The 21,436-nt window shown below is 40.3% G+C and overlaps 1 protein-coding gene across 2 annotated transcripts in view; it reads right to left on the reverse strand.

Annotated features, from left to right (window-relative positions):
- Positions 1 to 8,785, reverse strand: part of smg7 (SMG7 nonsense mediated mRNA decay factor) — a 112,837-nt gene extending 104,052 nt beyond the window's left edge. The window contains exon 1 of one of the 2 annotated variants that reach the window (XM_039735853.1): positions 8,205 to 8,785. In XM_039735853.1, coding sequence (XP_039591787.1) covers positions 8,205 to 8,233 — 29 coding nt within the window. In that variant the 5' untranslated portion in view covers positions 8,234 to 8,785. The remainder of the gene's footprint in view (positions 1 to 8,204) is intronic. The other variant, XM_039735854.1, reaches the window with a different exon arrangement.
- Between the last annotated feature and the right edge of the window lie 12,651 nt (positions 8,786 to 21,436).

Here is a 21,436-nt window from a genome sequence, read left to right on the forward strand (position 1 = left end):
ATAAATCAAGGATGTACTCAATAATGCTTTTTCATACATAAGTATGTAATTTATACATTTCCAGCTTAAATACAACACAAATTGTGCGTTGCTTACTTAACCACTTTTTCCACTGCAATTAATGCAGTAGACTGGCTAAGAATAATCTATTCCACTGTTATAAGAATTGTACATTGTACAAAAAAACATTTTAATGTGCACACAAGTATTAATACAGCTTTGCATGGCCCCATAAAGTGAGAGTTTTCAAGGTGGAGGGCACTAATGAGGCACTAATGAAGAGGAGGAATCACATTGCATGACAGTTGCAGTCAAAATATACCACCTTTTTATTGAACAAATTTTGAAAACAAATTAAACTAAAATTTTGACAACATATTGTCAATCATCCAAAGAGGCATTTAGGCTTAGTAAAATATCCAGAGGTGCTTGTCAAAAGTTGTATTGCACTGAACATGTCTTAGAAAAGGAATAAACAGTAAATATTTTTTGTAAACCAACTACACTTTCTGTTAATGTTAACAATCTCTGTCCACTGACATGTTAAAGTGACTTTTTAAACAACTTTACCATCATTAAACTGCATAATATTTAAAATAATAAATAATAATAAAATAAATAATATTGCAACTTCCAGTAATAATACTATTACTTCAAAACTTCAAGCCCAAGTGCATTACACAGTATTCACCAGAATAAAATAAAATAAAACAAGTGCAACTTGGTGATGACATCTTTACAAACTGAACTGCGGCATGTGAATAAGGTGCTGTGCCCACGGAGACATATTTATGGGCCAGCAGGATAGGGGGAAGGAAAAAAGAAAAGAGAGAACACAAGGAGGTTAAAAAAAGGGAAAAGGCAGTCATGGGAGTCGATCCAGACACCGGGAAGGAGAAGGCAGCACGAGCTGGAGCTCCATGAGGTAGCGCAGGCTGAGGTGATCTAGGGGCTGGTTCACTCCACTGACTAAGCATGTAGAGTGGGGCAAGCAAAATGTAAGACCTCCAGATGGATCAGAAGAGCGAGTACAAAGACAGACAGGAGGTGCGCCGACCTCAGACGGTCTGGCTGCGCAGTGTGGTGGCAGCCAAGACAGGGGTTGGCAGAAAGCAATTTGTGCTACAAGCGCCAGTGAATGGTGAACCACAGAGACAGAAGCTGGTGTGCTGCGATCAGGCAAGGAGAGAGACTGCATTTTAACCTCTATTTTAACTGATTTATTTATTATGGATTTTACCCCCACGTTTCACTGGTTCTATGAATTTGCTATTTATTTGGGTACTGTATTTTTCTGAACACTGCACAACAGACACTTTTGGTTTTATTTTTGACTGTTTTTAACAAAAGCACTTGAGCACTTTTCACCATCCATGGCTTCAATGAGATTTCTCAGCTCATCTCGGTGAAAACTATTAACGGTGCTGGTTCAACAGACTCCCATTTGGGAAGAGGGAGTCTGTAGCGAGCCGGCATAGTCTCACTATTACACAGTAACCAGGTACATTACACAGTGTTGAAAAAAAATAAAATAAAACAAGTACAACTTGGCTTGCAGTATTAACCAGTAGTACAGAAACAGTATTCACACATTTGAAAATAATGGTTCACATCCGACCTTTTAAAACCAAAGTTATCTCCAGACAACAGACACGGCACCTTTTTTCGTCAAAAGTTCTTCTGTGTCATCATGTTCAACTTTATCATCTGCTACAGCTTCCATTTCGGAATGTTCTATGTCCATTTTCACCGCTCAATACCTCCACTAACGCATGTACTCCGATGCATGCGTATTTACCGGTGCAGCAGTGAAACAGGTAAACACCTTAAACAGTTTCCCGCTGCGTCATGTTCTGAATGTTCTTTAGGCACTTTAAACCGGTGTTCCAGTATAAGAAAAATCCATGTCATAAAAATAAAAAACGGTTTTTGGTATGAACCGGTATACCCCCCAGCACTACCCTAAAGGTTATGTCGCATTATGTGACTTATCCAGAGATTTTCAGTTGTAGTCTTCATTTACATTACATTATCTAAGGAAGTCTAAAGAAGTCACCACCTCAGCTACACAACCCCGTGAAACCACTTATGTAACATAGCATGCCCAGCAAATGACTACAACTATACTGCAACCGTCTATGACAAGGAAAAGGTTTGATTTTGTCTTTAGTAGAAGGGCGAACTCTGTGTGCATGAAAGCTGACAACCAATGAATACTCATCTGGAAGTACAATGCGCATAATGCAGCAACAAGCAATAAGGAATTGCAGGTGTTTTAGACCTCACAAGAGAATCTTGTAAGTCCGATGTCTTGTATTTTACATAACACAACAGAATAGAAAAAGAAAAAAAAGGAATGAGATTGTGGTTGAACTCACCATACTTGTTAATCCTTTGTACAAGATCAGCTCCATCGGGCAGTGGGCTATCAGCAGACAATAAATGGGGCGAGGACAACTGCGCTGGAAGGTCGTCATGCACTTGGTAGAGCAGACGTGCCCAGCAATTTTCATTTGTTTAAACTGACATGGTCCGGAGACAACATCAGCCACTGTGGTCAGCAAATCTGACCTACCCAACAACTAGAAGTCACATAATGTGACATCAGTTAAAGAAATTGTGCAAAATGCTGGTTAGCTATGCCTTACACAACAGAGATATGAAATAGTCCTTACTGCATTCCACTGTCAGATATTCCCAGTGTACCTTAATAACAGCAAATGCATGAAGAACTAGTTGTTGAACTTGCCGATCTGGCCGCAATAAAAGAAAGCTGGCAATTATAAGAGCAATAACAATAAGGTAAGACTCTTTCCTAAGTACAGCAATACCTTGGTTAACAAATCTTCTGAGAATTGAACTCCATAATAACAAAGTTGGCATTAAATACACTGTAGTGCAAGAAAAAGTTCAAATATCTATCTGCTCTATAAATAAAATTGAAAAAGGCATCAGGCTATACAAACAACCTGGTCTCTAAAAAAATTAGCTCATTAAAAAAAAACTGAATTTAGAGGCAGGTACCTGCTTGATAACATTTCTCTAATAACATAGGGAACAGCAGTTGCAGAATGTTCAGAACAGTCTCTGCCTCCTCTGGTAGCTGTGAAGCCTTAATTGTATACAATTGTGTTTTTTGTCATTCGATTCAAAATCGAACCATTTGTCTTTGACTTCCAGGAGAGTTTATATGGTGAATGACATTTAGTTAATGTAATGTATTATCTCTTTTCAGGTTTTTGATTTGGTTACTTCACTACTGCCACGATAAGTTTTTTCCTTTTGTCCAACTCAGCTATAAGCAGCTCTCCCTCAGTAGCCAAGCCGAAAAGTTTTTTCCTTTTTTCTTGTCTCTGTTGGGCCATTACTGCAGACCTTCTATCCATATTAATCACTACCATGTTATAAGGTAGTAAACTGGACATTAATGGGTGTGGATTTATGCTCTTTTAGTAACAACGGGACTATAATATTTACACTTGATTGGGTTTCACGAACCTATGCAGGTGGTTACGATCAAATCTGGGTTTAATACAGCATTGAGTCCAGCATGAAAATGTATCAGGACAGCCCTCTTAAAACGCAAATGAACTCAAACAAATGACATCCAAGGATAGTCTGGGTTCAGAGCACTCTTAGGTACATCTTAATACTTTTCATGTACTGTGTCCAATGCCTGCTGGGATAGGCTCCAGCTTTCTCATAACCCTGCTTTCGATAAGTGTGTTTAGAAAATGAACAGATGCTTTAATACTTTACAATTCGAGGAAGTTATTTCATTTGTGCTACATTTGGAAGTGCTACTGCAAACCATCTGACCAAGTGATGCATAATTAGGTAATGCAGCAATACAGACGATTCCAAACATATGTGAGTCTACTGTTGCAAACAGCAACTATTTCCTAACAGCAGTAAAATCGAAATCAAGATATAAACACCATAGAACACTTGAGTCATGACCTAAAACAAAGACATAATTCTATAAAATTGGGTTTCCATACGTAACAGTTGAGGACCACACATGGAAGGAAACCTGCCATGCAAATTAAGCCCTCGTCACACTAAATTAATCTAAATTTTTTCAATAGTAGCCTTCATGTACATAACCTCAGTAAGTCGTTGACAGTTCCAACACATGCCTGAGACCACAAATCATATAGCGTGAGATCCCCAGTGACTCAGTCATAGTAGCCGGAGACAAACCACAACAAATTCAACACATTTTGTCTTAAGTTACCAAATGGGCTCATGTGTGTGAGAGCAGACAACCAATAGGTGTTCAGTCTGAATGGAGTCACACAGGTGTTCTGGACTGTGAAAGCAAAAGAAAAGTTTGTCTGTCCAATGTCTCAAATTTGTCGATCCAATACAGAATGGAAAAAAGGAAAAAGACAGTCAGAGACTACGGCTGAACTCAACACAACTGAAAAACATTTGTACAATCACTAAAGCTACCAGGCAGCATGTAAATAAGCTATCAAAATATGGTGAGCTCATAATACTTTGGAAATCTGAAGCTGTGCTGTGAAGCAATGAACAACTTGGGTTTTCCATCATCTAATCTGGCAATCTTAAGGTGAAGAGAGCCAGCAACTGCTGTTAAGTTTGGCATGCTCTTTAACAAAGTAGTGTAGTGTGTCACAGATCTTAAGAATTGTTGATCTTTAGTTCAGTGGGATGAAACAGCTGAAGGCCTTCAAATTTGTGTCTGACAGGAAGAGTTTAGCCACAACACCACAGATCAGAGACACCTCTGCAGTTCGCATACCAGGAGATAGTGGGAGCGGAGGATGCCATCATCTATATGCTACACCGATCCCTCTCCCACTTCGACAGAGGCAGTTGTGCAGTAAGAATTATGTTTCTGGACTTCTCTCGCACCTTCAACACCATCCAACCTCGGCTCCTTAGGGACAAGCGGACAGAGATGGGAGTAGAATCATACCTGGTGGCGTGGGTCGTGGACTATCTTACAGACAGACATCAGTATGTCTCGAGAACTGCAGGTCTGACATTGTGGTCAGCAGCACAGGAGTGCCGCAGGGGACTGTGCTTTCTCCTGTTCCAGGGTCCTGTTCAGCCTATATACATCAGACTTCCAATACAACTCAGATTCCTGCCACGTGCAAAAGTTTGCTGACGACACGGATATCATGGGCTGCATCAGGAGTGGGCAGGAGGAGGAGGAGTATAGGAACCTAATCAAGGACTTTTTTTAAATTGTGCGACTCAAACCACCTACAATTCAACATCAGAAAAACCAAGGAGCTGGTGGTGGATTTTAGGAGACCCAGGCCACTCCTGGACCCTGTGATCATCAGAGGTGACAGAGGGTACAGACCTATAAATACCTGGGAGTGCAGCTGGATGATAAATTGGACTGGACTGCCAAAACTGATGCTCTGTGCAAGAGAGGACAGAGCGGACTATACTTCCTTAGAAGGCTGGCGTCCAACATCTGCAATAAGATGCTGCAGATGTTCTATCAGATGGTTGTGGCGAGCGCCCTCTTCTATGCGGTGGTGTGCTGGGGCGGCAGCATAAAGAAGAGGGATGCCTCACGCCTGTACAAACTTGTGAAGAAGGCAGGCTCTATTGTAGGCACAGAGCTGCAGAGCAACAGGCGCTGAGCAAGCTCCTGTCAATCATGGAGAAGCCACTGCATCCAACTGAACAGTATCATCGCCAGACAGAGGAGCAGCTTCAGCGACAAACTGCGGTCACTGTCCTGCTCCACTGACAGACCGAGGAGATCGTTCCTCCCGCACACTATGCGACTCTTCAATTCCACAGGGGGGGCATTAACACTATAGAAGATTATAGAGTGTTATACCTGCCTCGCACTCTCTCCTTGCATTTTTTAACTTGCATTGTGTTCTCATCACTCTTTAATATTGTTTTTATCAGTATGCTGCTGCCGGAGTATGTGAATTTCTCCTTGGGGATTAATAAAGTATCTATCTATCATGATGCATTACTTGTTAAGAGCTCACATAATTCAAAATAATAAATCTTATTCAAAAGCAAATATCAGGTACTATTCAACAAAAGAGCACTTGAGTACTCATGAACATGCCCAAAAATCATGCAAAATTACTTCAAAGTTAAACCTTTAATAAAGTTTACTTTCCTTTCTTTAGTATAATTGCTTTAATTGTGAAATATTTATACAATGATTACAATAAAACATTAGGATAAACAAATTCTAAACTAGCCTACTCACATTGAAATTAATAAAATTTTGCCATGAAACTTTGCTTTCAGCTATGACAAAGAAAATGGGAGTATGTCTTTGACAAGTCTCAATCCAGTCGCATTAATTAAATTCCAGAGATCTACTTTAGAGTTGTGGGGATGCAGGGGGCATGTTAGCAGCAACAAGAGCAAGGTAAGAACAAACCAAAGATGAAAAAGTACACATCAGGGCTCACTTATTTACTATAATGTTCTAATTATGGCCAGACTGTTTGGAAACCGTGAGGAAGAAGTACTTAGTCTTAACACTGCACGTGCATACAACTGTGTAGTATTGGAATGTTCATACTTCAGGTACCACATTTTTGTGCAAATACTGCTTCCCTGAAAGACTCCGTTTTTCAGGAGATGCAATCCATTAATTAAGATAATGCAATAAACTAATAATTCGCGTGAAATAGGTTTTTAACTGTGGTACAAACACAAAATTTACATTTTGTTCTGACTAAATAAATTGCACTTGGCATTCAGGTAAAGACTTCCCAAAACGATGAATTCTATACACGTATAGGTGGCTGGCTGAATTGACAGCTGAAACGAACTATATAACTACACTAACAAGGACGTAATGAAAACTCTTCACTTTATGACCATAGGACAGGAAAAGTTCGGAAAAAAAAACATGTCTGAAGATCAAACCAAATTCAAACATTGTACAACAAAGGACAGAATAGTAATTAAAACAAAACTTTCCACTTGACCTATGGCAAACAAAATACTATTAATTTTGTCACGTCTCACCTAAAAAGACTATTAAAATATAAAATGGTACAAAAACACCTGAATAATCGCTTTAGCATCTACTGCAAGTAGATTTCAAATGGCTCAGCATTTGGCAGGAAGCAACTGGCAAATGGAACCATACCGACTCACTATTTGGCATGTCATCACTGCGGCAGTTTATTAGTATGAAAACTATAGCAGGGCGATGTTTTGTTGCCATGTTTGTACCGGAAACAGACTTCCAATCTTTCTCTGTCTTACCAATGTAATATGTAATCTAAAACTTAAACTCCAATCGACCTTAAACGTGACATGCTTACTCTGCCAGGAACTAGGCCACGATGAGTGATCCGGAAACCAGAATACAACAATGTCGTTCAAACCAACCCAGCAAAAGTACCACGTTTACCAGCGGTGCGATGAAAAGTCCTGTGCGGAAGCGATGAATAATGGGCACCCTTTTCATGTCGAATACGTTTGAAATACGGCGCTCAATAAGCTAATCTCCCACGTGCAGGTGAAGAGATGATACTGAAATCGCTTCTGAGCAGGAAGAGTATGAAAATACTCTAAACCTTCCCAAGGGGTCCTTACAAAAACCAGAAGCTTCGCTTACATTTTTATCATTTTGACTACTATTTATGAAAGATCAAATTAGTTGGTTTACAACCCTCGTTAAGTTTACCTAGTAGTCCAACATTATATTAAAAAAATTTGAAGCAAGCATGTTCAGTGATGATTCGCTTTACAACCTTGAACGTGAACCCACGTGACTGAGACAAAAAAATCGAAACCGTAAACATACAACTGGGTTCTGCGCTGCAAGTCAAGCAAGTTATCCCCACCTTTTGTAAGATATTTGGGATTAAGCAGGAGGAGACCCGCAATTCTGAGAAATGGTTCTAAATGAATATTAGCACAGTGGCTTACAAACCCAAGGCTCAATAGTCAGAGCACAACAAAGCTGCACAGTTAGTCATGCCAGACTCACCAGTTCTTTCTGGATATGCTAAACACCCTGCTTCACTGGGTCTACAGACGACGCGCCACAAGTCAAAAAAGGGACAATACATAATTTTAACATATCGCCAAAATTGTATGTCGCGACAATCTGTATTGTATACTCTTGATACAGCACCGTGGAAAAAATATCATCTGGCATTAAAAACGTCCAAGGCAACATTAAATCACAACAGGCATTTTAAAATTGAAGGAAGCGAGTGTACCTTAAGTACTGCGCGCAGAGGTTCATCATGTAACGTCCCCGGCTTCAGGCTCGGACTGGTCCAACGGCAGAGAATCCCGGCGCCATATTGTTCCTCTCACCGTCGCCAGCAGTGGCCAAACCGGGGAAACTTATCATCTCCGGGCTCCGATGAAGAGAGGGCAATTTAAATGTAGGCAAGGTTCACAGCGAGTCGAGATGTCGGCGCTGCAACAAACTGGCGCTTGTCTGCCCCCGCGTTCACATCGCCTTGCACGTCTGTTGTCAAAGAAACTCTCCTGTAATCAGGAAGAAATCCAACCTTCGTTCCGTTTCGAAGAAATTAAGAAAAACGAGCTTCAATTGGCCCTTTATGAAAGCACCTGTCAGTAAAAAATAATAAACACCCCCAACAGTCAACCACAGAAAGAACACGTTCACAAACTGCCCGAATATTTACCCTCAGTATTATCTCTTTCCCCCGCGGGCTTGTTGAGTCGAGGAGGTTATACGACTAACGCCATTGTGGCTCAAACGCCGGGCAGACAGAAAAATGACAAGACAGAATCGCTAGAGCCAAAATGGTGGACGCTAGCCCTAACAGCTTCCAGAGCTGAATCCTCCTCTGTACATTATGCCCTCCCCCGCCCTCTGTATGAGTGTCCGCAATACGGCGCCGCCAGGAAACCATTGAGGAACCTTGCACACGGCGGAAACTTTCATATACAAAGATAATTCTCTAGCGCCATCTCTCCTCCGGAGGAAGGAATAACTGCACCAAGGATTCCTAAATTGAGTGGTTTGAGCATCCAACAAAGCTTTATACGTAGCATTTCAGTGTTCATTTCTGCCTCATCCAATTTTTCGAACGCGTGTATTCCATTGCGGAGAAGCAGGGATCCTAAGTCTGGCAGCATGAGGTAGACATGAAACCAGGACAAAACAACAGTTTATAAAATGTCAGTTTAGTGATGCTTCTGGCATGTCCAGAGCATCGTTTTACTGTGAATTATTGAAATGGTTACGTACACTCGATAGGGCCAGTTTTGAAGGGGATCTTAAAGTCTCGTTCTGCTTAAAACTCACTATAGAACCGATAAAACCTGTAATAAAAATAAATTCTGAATACTTCGTCCAAGGTACATAACGTACATCACGGGGTCTCGATTCTATCACCTTTGTCATAGAAAAGGAACCTATGCACGATTTGGGACTTGCTAAATGATTAAAAATAACTGCAACATATTGACGATGTGCACTGAAAAGCCACGTGGGACACTCACGTTACGACACTGCTCAATGCCACACCTTCGCTCCAGGAGTCTTGCAACGTATTACGCAGTGCTGCACAGTATGCCTCACTCATACTATCTGAATCTAGCTTCCTTTATCCAGATATGGGTCGCGAGGACGCACCAAATTACCTATCACTATCGGGTAGCACTGGGTAGAAAGCGACAATTAAACGGGGATGCAGCACCATCCCCATAAAAGAAACAACGTATACCCGAATGCTTAACTCGATCTTTGCACGAGCATACCTAATAATTTTAAAACATACTGCCACTGGTACATTTAGATGATATGCAATATCTGAATTTTCGAAATTTGGAAGTCATATACTGGATGTTACACTTTTGTGATAAACATCAATCAAACAAGCATACGTAACAAATCAATATTTATGTGTATAGCGCCATTAGCTCATGCACCATCTCACTTTTTTGAGGAATAAACTAAAGTACAATGCAGTTTAAAATAAAAAAATAAGATCGATACTTCCCGGAACTACAACTACATAAAATGGCAGAACCGACTCCTTTTCCTTAGAAGACTGCGCTTCTTTAATGTGGCTAGTGGCATCTTTCACCTATTCTCCAACTTTGTAATGGCCTTTGCGATTGTCAACGATGTTGTGTACTGGGCTTGTAAAAACACTTCAAAAAGGGTCCTCCGAATCAATAAGCTAAGCTAAAAAAAAGGCGAACTCACTTTTGGCGGGAGTTCCCAAATGTATTAAGTTAATGATCTCCAAAATGTTATATAGCACCTAGTTCACCTCTACCCCACAACAATATAAACCCATCGCTACGAATCTAGTTTCTGCTAACAGCTGTCACGCAGTATGATTTTGGATAGCAGCACTTATTATTCCCAGTTAATGCTTACAGCAGACTGTTGATGTATACGTGATCAAACAGTACATGATAGCTATAGACCAGAGTACTATTTTTTTTTCTTAGTGTACCACCTCTTGGCATTAAATTGCTTAGTGCCACCATTTTTCCTGTCTTAAATAGTTAAGTACTGAATTGTCCTACTAATGGCTATATTTCTTTAATTCATTCTGTCTAATACTGGTTTTGGGAATTTTAACAACTGATTTTTTTATATATTAATTCATATATTACTTCATTTATTTTCTGAACTGTATCCCAATAGAAACAGATATATAGAGCAGTCATTTATCCAACATTAAATGCTAGTACTTCTTAGGGTGTGCTATTTGAATAGCAAGTCATGATAACCATCTCTTTCTTTTTAATGTCTGAAGAAACTACCATTCTTGAGAAGTCACAAGTAGAAAATGGAGAGACAAACGTGAAAACCCCAAACAAACAATGAATTGGAGTGTTATAGTCAAGTCTGGCTTATGTTTATTTCTTATGTATTTGATGTTTTCATTGTCATTTATTAAGTTTCCATGTTTTCTTTTCTCTGTAAAATGTTTTTTCCTGCTCTTAGTGCCTTTAGCTATTAAATGTATAAATATTATGTTTCTCTGTGTAAATGGATGTTCTCCTGTAACTTGTACTGTGTGTGTGTGGTATACTCCAAGAAATGAAGCCACACATCTGCCTCAGATTCAAAGGTAGTAACCAGAAATGTGATACTTGTCATTAATTACTGTTTCAAACTTCAGCACAAGAAGTAGCAATAAACGGCTTTCTGTGATCTGCAACCATAAAATCATGGGCCCTGCTCATACTTTCATTTCTGTAGGAATGCAACAGTGTAATCACAATAGATGTGGCCAATTCAAGTCTGAAAGATATTTGCAAAACACTTCTGGATTGAATGTAAGCATTCCTAAATAAGAATTCCAGAAGGAAGCCATTCTCTAAAAACTGATTGTTTATAGGCTGATCAGATGTGAAAGTGGGAATGTAGACAGACAGGAATCATCAGATAAATAGATAGATGTATACTGCAGGTGGGAATCATACAATAGTTATAGACATTATTGATTTCAAGAGTAAATTGCATTACCAGTGAGGATATTGATGGTTACAGGAATATCTCCATCAAAGAGGTTCTGAGGAACACCACTAAAGGAGGACTGTGTGACAGGCCAACACTATGTATACATTAACCATCCTCTGTGCTTTCTACAATCTACAGAGGTGTGGTGCCTTAGATGAATTACTGGGTAACACTTCAAACCCTTAAGATGTCTGTCATTTAATAAATGTCAGTTATTAACCAGACTAGCACACCAATAACTGGCATTGAAACTAATGACTATTGGGTTTGCACAAAGAGACACTGTGGAAAACTAGGCATTCTGTCTAACATTCTGCAATGCACACTAAGAATAGTGGGTATTATACTCTAGAGTAGAACAGCACTGTCTAAGATTTTCCTCTTATGCTTGTCAGTTTTACAGCATAACTGTATTTTGAGGAGATCCTATAGCCATTATACCATACCATTCCTTGCAGACCTGCCTTGCCCATGTTCCAATATGACAAAGCTCAACTTCACTCAATTGATATGTTTTAGGAATGTCTATGCCATTTCAACATTATTTACTGGACAGTTGTGTCATCAGACCTGTCTCTGAAGAGAATGTGTAGATCATTCAGGCACAGTAATTGCAATCCCTATTCTGCTTGGACTGCGGTGGGTTGGCACCCTGCCCAGGATTGGTTCCTGCCTTGTGCCCTGTGTTGGCTAGGATTGGCTCCAGCAGACCCCCGTGACCCTGTGTTCGGATTCAGCGGGTTAGAAATTGGATGGATGGATGGATTCTCCTTGGACCGTTTTCTCCCATGATTTGGTTTGATTAGCAGTAATTCAACCCTTGTTTTAATATGCCACATGGAACAACCCTGACCACTTGCATAGGTCTGTTCCACAATACTTTGTTACTTATATTGTCAGCCATTGGGATATTAAAGACCTCTGAGTGCCTTATCCTTAACTACTAAATTTGTTTATTTGGTTTAGATTTGGAATCAATCAAAGTGGAAGGAGACCCATTATGCAGTTACAAAGTAGGCAATTCAAACAGAAACCCTAAGGCAAACTCCTGGAAGTACCTCAAAACTCACTACCACCTTATATATACACTACCTCCCTGACATTTCTGAGCATTTATGGACTGACTAGCAAAACACCCGCGCTTCACAGTGCCGAAGTACTGCATTAAAATTTTTATTAAGAAGAAAATTTTACCTTTTTAAACTGAGGGAAAATATGCCAATAATTATTTGTTAAGGATCTCTTTGTATACCATGTTGTCAGTTCGGCCCTCCGGTTGTAACATGACCAAGCTGTGCGCTGAGCTTACTCCTGAGCATGCAACTTACAGTTGGCCATGTGAACAGTAATCTTGTCTCAAATCTCACAACTTGGATTGCTGCTGTCATAATCGGTTTGAGTTTCATGGTTTGTTTCAATTATGACAGTATTTGCAGGATTTGTTGTATTGAAGTAACATTCGGCATCTGTCAAGCGTTGTAAGCACACAACCGGTTTCAGCGATAAAATCACATCCAGCTTTTGAGAGTTTAAACATTCATAAACACCAAAGTGTCCACTACTGAAATCGTCACCTGTGAATCTAAGGAGGCATTGGCGTTGCTGAAAGGTGTAAAATATTTGGCCATTTCGGTACACTTGAAAGCGACAACCGAACAATAAGCGGCAGCCATCAACTCACATGCAGAACCATAGGTGAAGGGCTTAAGCATTTCACTCTTATAGTGCTCCTGTGTAGTATAATTATCTGCTGTACCGTCATCAGTCCACACCTTGAACCTGTCCCAGTCATTCAATACATAAGACACAATGTTCCTCCGGATATCAAGAGTGAGCCTGATATGGCCATGCAATATGTAACAAAGAGAATGGAAAAGGTAGGTGGTATCTCCAGGCATGGAAACCACTCGGTAAGTGATAGTTATTTGATCGATAGTGATCATCTCGATAGACATGGTAATGGGGGTTGGAATGATAAAGGAAATGGGTACCTGAGCAATGTAAAGTAAGTGTAAAATACCTATACAATAACTATAATTGTAATAAAAAAACAATAAAACAGCGGAGAAGCTGTGGATTAAACAAAAAGGCTGTAGTTATCAGAAGGGAGACGTGAATCCCCGTGGCGAAGCAAGAAAGGGAATGTAGAGACTGGAGCCGGACGGCCTTATATAGGCAGGCAGCCAACAACGTGGGAGGCGTTGGGATGGGGGACCCAATGCCGCCTCACACAGTGACCGAGCTGCAGGCTATGGACGTATATATGTATGTAAGTAGAATTCAGTTAGCGTTGGGAACCCGTGTACCAAATTTCTTGAAGATGGGCCCATAAGTAACAAAGACTGTTGAAAAGTTCAATATGGTGGCCGACAGTGGCATCATACCACCGAAATAAGTACGTACATTGGTTTCGGTTAGTGCAGGGAAGCCACCTACCAAATTTCGAGAAGATGGGGCCATAAATAAGAAAGTTCAACATGGCGGACGTTGTTGACCGTTATGACCATTACGCATAGAATGTCGAAATGAAACCTGCTTAACTTTTGTAAGTAAGCTGTAAGGAATGAGCCTGCCAAATTTCAACCTTCTACCTATACGGGAAGTTGGAGAATTAGTGACGTTGGAAAATTCAATATGGTGGCTGACAGTGGCGTCATAACACCGAAATAAGTACGTACATTGGTTTCGGTTATCTCAGGGAAGCCACCTACCAAATTTCGTGAAGGTGGGGCCGTAAATAAGAAAGTTCAACTTGGTGGGTGTTGTTAACCGTTATGACCGTTACGCGTAGAATAACGAAATGAAGCCTGCTTAATTGTCTGCCAAATTTCAGCCTTCTACATACACGGGAAGTTGGAGAATTAGTGACGTTGGAAAGTTCAATATGGCGGCCGACAGTGGTGTCATACCAACGAAATAAATATGGACATCGGTTTCCGTTAAAAGTTCAATATGGCGGCTGACAGTGGCATCATACCACCGAAATAAGTACCAAATTTCAGCCTTCTACCTACACGGGAAGTTGGAGAATTAGTGACGTTTTAAAGTTCAATATGGCGGCTGACAGTGGCGTCATACCACCGAAATAAGTATGTACATTGGTTTCGGTTAGCGCAGGGAAGCCGCCTACCAAATTTCGTGAAGATGGGGCCATGAATAAGAAAGTTTAACATGGCGAACGTTGTTGATCGTTATGACCGTTACACCTAGAATTTCGAAATGAAACCTGCTTAACTTTTGTAAGTAAGCTGTAAGGAATGGGCCTGCCAAATTTCAGCCTTCTACCTACACGGGAAGTTTGAAAATTGGTGACGTTGGAAAGTTCAATATTGCGGCCGACAGTGGCGTCATACTATCGAAATAAGTAAGTACATCGGTTTCGGTTAGCGCAGGGAAGCCACCTACCAAATTTCGTGAAGATGGGGCCATAAATAAGAAAGTTCAAAATGGCGGACTTTGTTGACCGTTATCGACCGTTATGACCGTTACATGTAGAATTTCGAAATGAAACCTGCTTAACTTTTGTAAGTAAGCTGTAAGAAATAAGCCTGCCAAATGTAAGCTTTCTACCTACATGGGAAGTTGGAGAATTAGTGATGAGTTAGTAGTCAGTCAGTCAGTCAGTCAGTCAGTCAGTCAGTCAGTGAGGGCTTTGCTTTTTATTATTATAGATTGTGTCACTACCGATCATTTCTGTCTCTCTGAGCTAATTACATAATAAAAATCCTCCACCTCACTGGTTGATATGGCTCTGACATTTCTTCTTAAGTGCTCTAGATCAGTTATTTTTTATCCCATTTTTCCATCCTGTTAATTGATCAATAGGTCCTGGCTGTGTTCCATCCTTTCTTAAAACTGCTACTGTTACACCTATTCTCAAGAAACATGGTCTTGATCCATTCTCTTTTGATATCTTCAGGCCAGTCTTTAACCTCACATTCTTAAAAAAAGTGCTGGAAGGAGCTGTCACCAAGAAAACCTCAAACCTGCTCAGGTACACAGGATCTTTACAAACCTTTCCAGTGTAAATTTCACACAACATTGAGACCACACACTTGAAAGTTGCTAGTGATCTTCTTCAACCTGCTGATGCTTTCACTGAGTACTCTTCTTCTTCTTAGTCATAGTGCAGCATTTTACCTTGTAGATCATTATACAGGTATACTGCTATCTCACCTTTTTACAGTTGGTATTATTGGCAAAGTTTTGTCCTAGTTTAAATCATTCTTATATTTTTTTTACAGTTGGTTAACATAAATCCTAAAGTTACCCAAGGTGTATTCCAGGAATTTTTTCTCAGACCCATTTTTTTCTAATATATGTATATATAGTCTGTGAGGGATTGAGGTCCTCTTGACCCCTTGAACCCTTAAACCACTCATCAGACACCAGATAAAAGTCCAAATAATTATTTATTACAATAATAATGTGCACAAAGTGCGCTCCTCTCCACAATTCTCATAAATAATAATCAAATCGATTCTCCAATAATCAAATCACAATCCTCCACTCCCAGACGCTTAGCCACCCTGCCTCTCAACTGAGCTCGTCTGTCTGGGATCTCCCACAGTCCTTTATAGTCCTCAACCCGGAAGTGTTTCTGAGCCCTCCGTCCATGTGATTATCCAACACAGGTCAGGTAAAAACTTCTCTTTTTCTTCAGCCCGGAAGTATATAATTTCTTCCGTTCCCGTGACTTGGAAATACGTCTGGGCTATACAGGAAATATAAATCCCTGGGCCTCCCTGCAGCGACTCCTGGCGGCCTCCTTGGTATCCAGCAGGGCTATACATTATAATCCCACTGTCCATAATTCCCTGCTGGCATTCGGGGCACCTCTATGCTGCAAGAAGGGTTCCATCTGGTGGCCTGGGAGTATTGGCCGGACATGGGAGGCAGCCGATGGGTTTAATTAAATAAGCATAATAGTACACTTGGCCAGGGGATGGCACTGTCCACTAATATCTTCTCTCTTTCCTCCTCTGCAGATCCAAAAAGGAAAATCCCTCCTGCATATTCTGACCTCCCGTCCGGTTTCAGCCCTCCTGACTCCACTTCCAGTTCCTCTCTCCAGAGACACACCTGCAAATTATCACAAGGAGAAATATATATATCTATACTATTATCTATACTAGTATATATCTATACTAATAAAAGGCAAAGCCCTCACTGACTGACTGACTGACTGACTGACTCTCACTCACTCACTGACTGACTCACTCACTCACTCACTCACTCATCACTAATTCTCCAACGTCCCATGTAGGTGGAAGGCTGAAATTTGGCAGGCTCATTCCTTACAGCTTACTTACAAAAATTAGGCAGGTTTCATTTCGAAATTCTACACGTAATGGTCATAACTGGAACCAATTTTTTCGTCCATATCTGTACTAATAAAAGGCAAAGCCATCACTGACTCACTCACTCACTCACTCACTGACTCACTGACTGACTGACTCACTCACTCACTCACTCACTCACTCACTAATTCTCCAACTTCCCATGTAGGTAGAAGGCTGGAATTTGGCAGGCTCATTCCTTACAGCTTACTTACAAAAGTTAAGCAGGTTTCATTTCGAAATTCTACACGTAATGGTCATAACGGTCGAAAACGTCCGCCATGTTGAACTTTCTTATTTATGGCCCCATCTTCACGAAATTTGGTAAGCAGCTTCCCTGCGCTAACCGAAACCGATGTACATACTTATTTCGATGGCATGATGCCACTGTCGGCCGCCATATTGAACTTTCCAGCGTCACTAATTCTCCAACTTCCCATGTAGGTAGAAGGTTGAAATTTGGCAGGCTCATTCCTTACAGCTTACTTACAAAAGTTAAACAGGTTTCATTTTGAAATTCTACGCATAACGGTCATAACGGTCAACAACGTCCGCCATGTTGAACTTTCTTATTTATGGCCCCATCTTCATGAAATTTGGTAGGCGGCTTCCCTGTGGTAACCAAAACCAATGTACGTACTTATTTCGGTGGTATGACACCACTGTCGGCCGCTATATTGAACTTTCCAACGTCACTAATTCTCCAACTTCCCGTGTAGGTAGAAGGCTGAAATTTGGCAGGCTCATTCCTTACAGCTTACTTACAAAAGTTAAGCAGGTTTCATTTCGAAATTCTACGTATAATGGTCATAACGGTCAACAACGTCCGCCATGTTGAACTTTCTTATTTATGGCCCCATCTTCACGAAATTTGGTAGGCGGCTTCCCTGCGCTAACCAAAACCAATGTACGTACTTATTTCGGTGGTATGATGCCACTGTCGGCCGCCATATTGAACTTTTCAACGGTCTTTGTTACTTATGGGCCCATTTTCAAGAAATTTGGTATACGGGTTCCCAACGCTAACTGATTCCTACTTACGTACATATATACGCCCATAGCCTGCAGCTCGGTCACTGTGTGAGGGCGGGGTCTACCATCCCAACGCCTCCCACGTTGTTGGCTGCCTGCCTATATAAGGCTGTCAGTCGCTCCAGTCTCTACATTCCCTTCCTTGCTACGCCATGGGATTCACGTCTCCCTGCTGATAACTACAGCCTTTTAATTTAATCCACGGCTTCTCAGCTGTTTTATTGTTCATTTATTACGATTATAGTTATTTTGTAGGTATTTTAGACATACTTTACATTTTCAGGTACCCATTTCCTTTATCATTCCAACAATACCCCCATTAACATGTCTATCGAGGTGATCACCATCGATCAAAGAACTGTAACTTACCGAGTGGTTTCCATGCCCGGAGATGGCACCTGCCTTTTACATTCTCTTTGTTACATATTGCATGGCCATATCAGGCTCACTCTTGATATCCGGAGGAACATTGTGTCTTATGTATTGAATGACTGGGACAGGTTCAAGGTGTGGACTGATGACGGTACAGGACATAATTATACTACTCAGGAGCACTATAAGAGTGAAATGCTTAAGCCCTTCACCTATGGTTCTGCATGTGAGTTGATGGCTGCTGCTGAATTGTTCGGTTGTCACTTTCAAGTGTACCGAAATGGACAAATATTTTACACCTTTCGACAACCACCAATGCCTCTTAAACATCTTAGATTCACAGGTGACGATTTCAGTAGTGGACACTTTGATGTTTATGAATGTTTAAACTCTCAAAAGCTGGATGTGAAGTTATCGATGAAACCGGTTGTATGCTTACGACGCTTGACAGATGCCGAATGTCTCTTCAACACAAGTCCTACAAATACTGTCATAATTGAAACAAACCATGAAACTCAAACCGATTATGACAGCAGCAATCCAAGCTGTGAGATTTGAAACAAGATTACTGTTCACATGGCCAACTATACGTTGCATGCTCAAGAGTAAGCTCAGCGCACAGCTTGGTCATATTACAACCGGAGGGCCGAACTCACAATGTGGTATACAAAGAGATCCTTAACAAATAATTATGGGAATATTTTCCCTCAGTTTAAAAAGGTTTAATTTTCTTCTTAATAAAAATTTTAAGGCAGTACTTCGCCGCTGCGAAACGCGGGTATTTTGCTAGTACTGTAATAGACTGCAACTCGATGGCCGTGGGAGGCGGAGATGCGTCTTGCGTCTCGCATCATCACGCCTCCCACGTAATTGAGTGCCTTCCCATATAAGGCCGTCCCTGAGCAGCAATCCAATAGAAACACTCTGCCACTAAATATTCAGACGAAGATGAGATGGTCAGGGTGGTGTTTGACACAAACTCAGCGAAACTGCGAGAGAAACTTTTAAGTGCCGGGTCTTAGCTAACATTAAATAAAGCCGTGGACATCACGAGATCGCACGAGATTGCACAGGCACAGCTCAGAAGATTCGATGCATGTACTCCAAGCGGCTCACGTGAACTGACTATGAACGCAATAAGCAGAGAACAAGCAAGACCTCTAAAGATCGCGGAGACGTTTTGATCACGTGAACGTGTCTGCAAAAAGTGGTGTCTCCTGCCCTGCAAAAGTACTATTAAAGTCAAGCAGCCGGCCCTTTGAGACACTGACTTCGCTTCTGCCTTAAGTCAAAGTGAGCACTTTTAATTTTTTTCCTCCTTCCTCTGAGCTATAGCCCAGACAACTGCAAACACAGGATCCCTTTTCTAGACCGCGGCAAAATAATATTAAGGTGCTTCGCACTTTCTTTTGCACGTATACGATAAAACAAAAAGGCAACTTTTCTTTCTATACACCTTTTTTCCTTTTATTCCAAACCAAAGCCTTATATATACACACATATATACACACACAAATTATATATGTGTGTGTGTGTGTGTGTATGTATGTATGTGTGTGTATATATAATGTAGATAGGTGTGTGTGTGTATATATATATATATATATATGACAGCAACACTCAACAGTGACAAAACAATTACATTGACAATCATGTTACGTTATTTTCAAAATGTTTCCTTTTCTTTTTCATTACTTCTTTAACACACTACTTCTCCGCTGCGAACAATTTATTTGAATACATGGTTCCAGTGTTCACTGTTACATTGATGACATTCAAATTTATCTTAACACCAGGTCTACCACTAATCTGCCACCTCATTTTCTGCTGGCATATATTTCTGATTAAAAGATTTGAGTGGATGCAAATTTCCTTAAATTCAATGCTATCGAGACTGAAGTATTGCTAGTTTCCATCAATCAACTACATCCAATATTTTAGCCTTCAGTATTAACACAGATGGTGTGTTAAGTCGGACTTCACACAGAAGTTGTGTAATTTACCTATCCTTGTTTACTATTTACTGAACTTTGAACTTCATGCAAGATTGCTTATCCAAAAAGCTTGTTATCATCTTCTTCACAATATCTTCCATTTTTGCACCTTTGCATAATGTGCATAAGAGAAATGTCAAAGCACTTCATGCATTCTTTAATTTTTATTGTGACTAATTTAACTCTTTGTTTTCTGGCTTTCCAGTTAAAATGATCACTTGATTGCAATATATCTAAAACACAATTGCTATAGTTTTTACACAAACCAAGTGAATAGAAGACATCACTCCTGTTCTTTACCTTTTGCATTGGCTGCTTATTTCTTCACATATCAGATATAAACCTTTTACATGGTCTATCTCCTTCATATCTTGCTCAGCCTCTGTATCAGTATAATCCTCCACATGCCATTAGTCCCTCTGGTATTGGGGACTACTGAAATGCTGTAAAGATACTTATATCAATCACCATGCATAGATTGGATCCATCATCATCATTGAACTCCCTAACTTTAGCCTCCTACTTCTAGGTAGTTGTGTTTCTTCTGCTTGAGATTGAAATTTCCCTTAGACCTGTCCAAGCTAATATTAGATTCTTCTCTGCTAGTACTAAATCCTGATGGTTGTGAGTATTTCTTTTTTCCAAGAAAAATCTAGTGATTTCAATAGTTTACAAGATCGTCAGATTTCTAGACATTTTTTTTTTTCTTTTAGCACGCCCACTAAGTCAGTGATGTTCAAAGTTTTGTTTCTGAGTGCCTCCAATTGTCAATAAGCTAAGTCAGCCACACAATACACTATCAAAATGTTTCCTTAAAAAGGACACTATATATTAGGCTTATGTGTATAATATAGTAGACTCAGAAAGTATTCATACCACTTTGCTTTTTGCACACTTTACTGTGTACTTAATTTCATTTGAAATTGATAAATTTGCCATTTTTGGCCATCTATCTATGATAAATAACCCATAACAAAATGAAAACATGTTTGTAGAAAGATTTGCATATTTATTCAAATCAAAAAATTAAAGCAAGGATATTAAACCATTTCTAAAGCTTTGTGTGTTCCCAGGAGCACATTAGCCTAAATAATTATGAAATGGAAGAAGTTCAGAATTACTATTACTGTTTCTAGAATTGGCCATTTGGTGAAACTGAGTAATGAGGCCTGGATAGCCTTGTTCAGGGAAGTATCCAAGAGACCAATAGTCTCTCTAACAGAGCTTCATAAACCTTCTGCTAAGATGGGAGA

This window comes from Polypterus senegalus, chromosome 14 (genome assembly GCF_016835505.1).
Source record: "Polypterus senegalus isolate Bchr_013 chromosome 14, ASM1683550v1, whole genome shotgun sequence".
NCBI lineage: Eukaryota > Metazoa > Chordata > Cladistia > Polypteriformes > Polypteridae > Polypterus > Polypterus senegalus.